Consider the following 2,817-nt stretch of genomic DNA (forward strand, 5'->3'; position numbering starts at 1 on the left):
GTGTGTGTGTGTGCGTGTGTGTGTGTGCGTGTGCGTGTGTGTGTGTGCGTGTGTGTGTGTGTGCATGTGTGTGTGTGTGCGCGCGTGTGTGTGTGCGTGTGTGTGTGTAGCTGTGTGTGTCCGCCAGGCTTTGAGGGTCCGCGCTGTGAGATAAATCCTGACGATTGCGACGACAACGACTGTGAGAACAACTCCACCTGCATCGACGGCGTCAACAACTACACCTGTCTGTGCCCCCCCAACTACAGCGGTACACACACACACACACATTTAGCAGGTCTGGGGTCACAGGTCAGAGGTCAGGTTTCTGTCCATCATCAGAATCTCAATTTGCTCAAATCCAGGAAGTTGGAAAAAAGTCAAAGTTCCTGAACTTTTCCTGAAAGTTTTTTCCTCAGGTCCAACTTCCTGTCTGCTGACCTTTGACCCTTTGGACATGTTGGTGTCCCAGCGGCTGAAAGTGGAGGCGGTCATGCAGACTTCCTGCTCTGCCTCTGACCTTTGACCCCTGAGTCTCTCTGCCCCCAGGTGACCTGTGTGACGAGGTGGTGGACCCGTGTCTCGCCGGCTTCGACCCGTGTCGGCACGACTCCAAGTGCGTCCAAGTCGGCCGCGGCTACAGGTGAGGCGGCTCCACGAGTGGTCAAAGGTCACCAAGGTCATGTCCTGGAGGAAGAGGCTGCAGCAGCGAGGTCACTTCCTGTCTCATTTCCCTCAGAACAAAACGGGGCGTGTTTACATCTGATTGGCTGTCGGTCAACAGGCTGCGACCTCGTTTGACCTCGGTGGCCATGTTGGATATTTTAGCTGATCGGAGGAAAACCTGATCATGTTTGGAGATAATCTTCATGTCGGGAGGAGAAAATCTGAATAAAAATCTTTTTTGAGCTTTATTTGGATAAAAGCTGCTCTGCAGCTTGTAAAAGATTAAACTCTTTTTCTCACAACTTTCTTCTGGACTTCCTGTCTTCACTGAAGTTCTAGTCCTGTTCAGTTTGGCTGTCGACTCCCCCTGGTGGCCTGGAGGACTGCAGTTTGGTGGCGTCAGCCGGGATTTATGCTGTTTTTGCCGTTTTCACTGTTTTTCCTTTTGCATCCGTTTCTCTGCATCGTTTTCCTGATGCTGATCGTTTTGTTTGACCCGACCCGGCTGTAAAGTCGGATCAGAACCACAGAAAATCACAGTAAAGAGAAACTTCTCCTCAGACGCCGTCTTTTCTCGTCCACCGGTGCTGGCTGTTGATTGACCTTTGACCTTCTGGTGCGCCACCAGGTGCGAGTGTCCGCCGGGCTTCGTGGGCCAGCGCTGCGAGCTGGACTACAACGACTGTCTGGAGAACAAATGCCAGCATGGAGCCGAGTGCGTGGACGCCGTCAACGGATACACCTGCGTCTGCAAGGAGGGCTTCAGGTGTGTGTGTGTGCGTGTGTGTGTGTGTGTGTGTGTGTGTGTGTGTGTGTGGTTAATTACAGCTGGTGAGAGTGAAGCTAATTCATCAGAGAGAAGCTGAGAAACGGAACATTTAGTGGATCAAATTAAAAGTTTTATTTGATTTTAAAAGTATTTTTCCTGGACTTCTGGTTCCGTTGTGCCGAGTTGAGACGCTTACAGACTGAGCTCCGGCTGTAGGAATATAACACTATTATAATCACTTCCTCACAAAAGACCACAAGAAGTTTACTTTGACTAGGACGACTCCACCGAGGTGCAGAGAAAACGAAAACGTGAAGTTTGTAAAAAGCTGAAGGAGCATCAAGTCGCCACACCTGGTGCTGCTCTGAAATCCGTCCCTCTTTGTGGTTCCTTCTGCTTGGAAGGAGATTTTTCTGTAGGAATAAGTGAAATTCTAACATTTGATTAAAAGTCTAAATTTTATTTATAGTTAAAACCAGATATTTAAAGGTGATAAACAGACACATTTCTCTCTTTCTGAAATTAAATTTTCTTGTTTTTGGTCAGTTAAAATTAACCAAATTATGTGTTTTTAATAAACGTTAGAAAACTTGGCAGGAACATTTTTTAAACTTTGTTATTAGGACAACATTACCAAAAAATTAAATAATTAAAAAATGACAATAAAGTTATATAAGAATGAAATTAGAATAAATAGAATAAAGTTACAATATTATGACCAGTTTTTTTAGTGGCTGTAAAAAACAAATGATTTTGTTTTTAACTTGTTGCTGTTGAACATAAAAAACAATCACAGAATAATAACAGGAATAAATTATATAAAACGGTGAATTAAAACTGTTTTCATTTGTTTTTATCTCCAAAGTCTGAAAACTTATTTAAAACCTTTTGATAATTTATCTGCTTTATCGATAAACTCAGTGGAGTTTCATTCAGTCTTGAATCCTTTTATTCTGAAATGTCCGACCTCACTTCCTGCCCCCCTCCCCCAGTGGGCTGTTCTGTGAGAACCCTCCACCAATGATCTTGCTGCAGACCAGCCCCTGCGACCAATCAGAGTGCCAGAACGGCGCCCAGTGCCTGGTGGTTGCCGGGGAACCCATCTGCCGCTGCATACCTGGTTACTACGGCAACAAGTGCGACAAAATCTCCACGGTCCACTTCCTGGGTCGGGACGGGTTCGTGGAGCTGCACGGCACCAAGCTGCGACCGACGGCACATATTTCACTGCAGGTGGGTCTGACCTTTGACCTTCGTCTCCAGCAGAATGGGTTGGCTTGTGTTATTGCGCAACACCTCCCTCCCCTTCTCTCTCACTCTACTTCCCCTTCTCAGAGGAGGGAGATGTGCAGCCAGCTCTCCATCTAACGGGTAATTTGAGTTTTCTAAATCTGATGGGATTT

The 2,817-nt window shown here is 46.3% G+C and overlaps 1 protein-coding gene across 1 annotated transcript in view; it reads left to right on the forward strand.

Moving 5' to 3' along the window:
* Nucleotides 1-2,817, forward strand: part of slit3 (slit homolog 3 (Drosophila)) — a 222,596-nt gene that overhangs the window by 208,502 nt on the left and 11,277 nt on the right. The window contains 4 exon segments of the mRNA XM_017307210.1: nucleotides 54-250; nucleotides 529-622; nucleotides 1,274-1,411; nucleotides 2,407-2,647. Coding sequence (XP_017162699.1) covers nucleotides 54-250; nucleotides 529-622; nucleotides 1,274-1,411; nucleotides 2,407-2,647 — 670 coding nt within the window.

The sequence above is a fragment of the Poecilia reticulata genome, linkage group LG10 (genome assembly GCF_000633615.1).
Source record: "Poecilia reticulata strain Guanapo linkage group LG10, Guppy_female_1.0+MT, whole genome shotgun sequence".
Taxonomy (NCBI): Eukaryota; Metazoa; Chordata; class Actinopteri; order Cyprinodontiformes; family Poeciliidae; genus Poecilia; species Poecilia reticulata.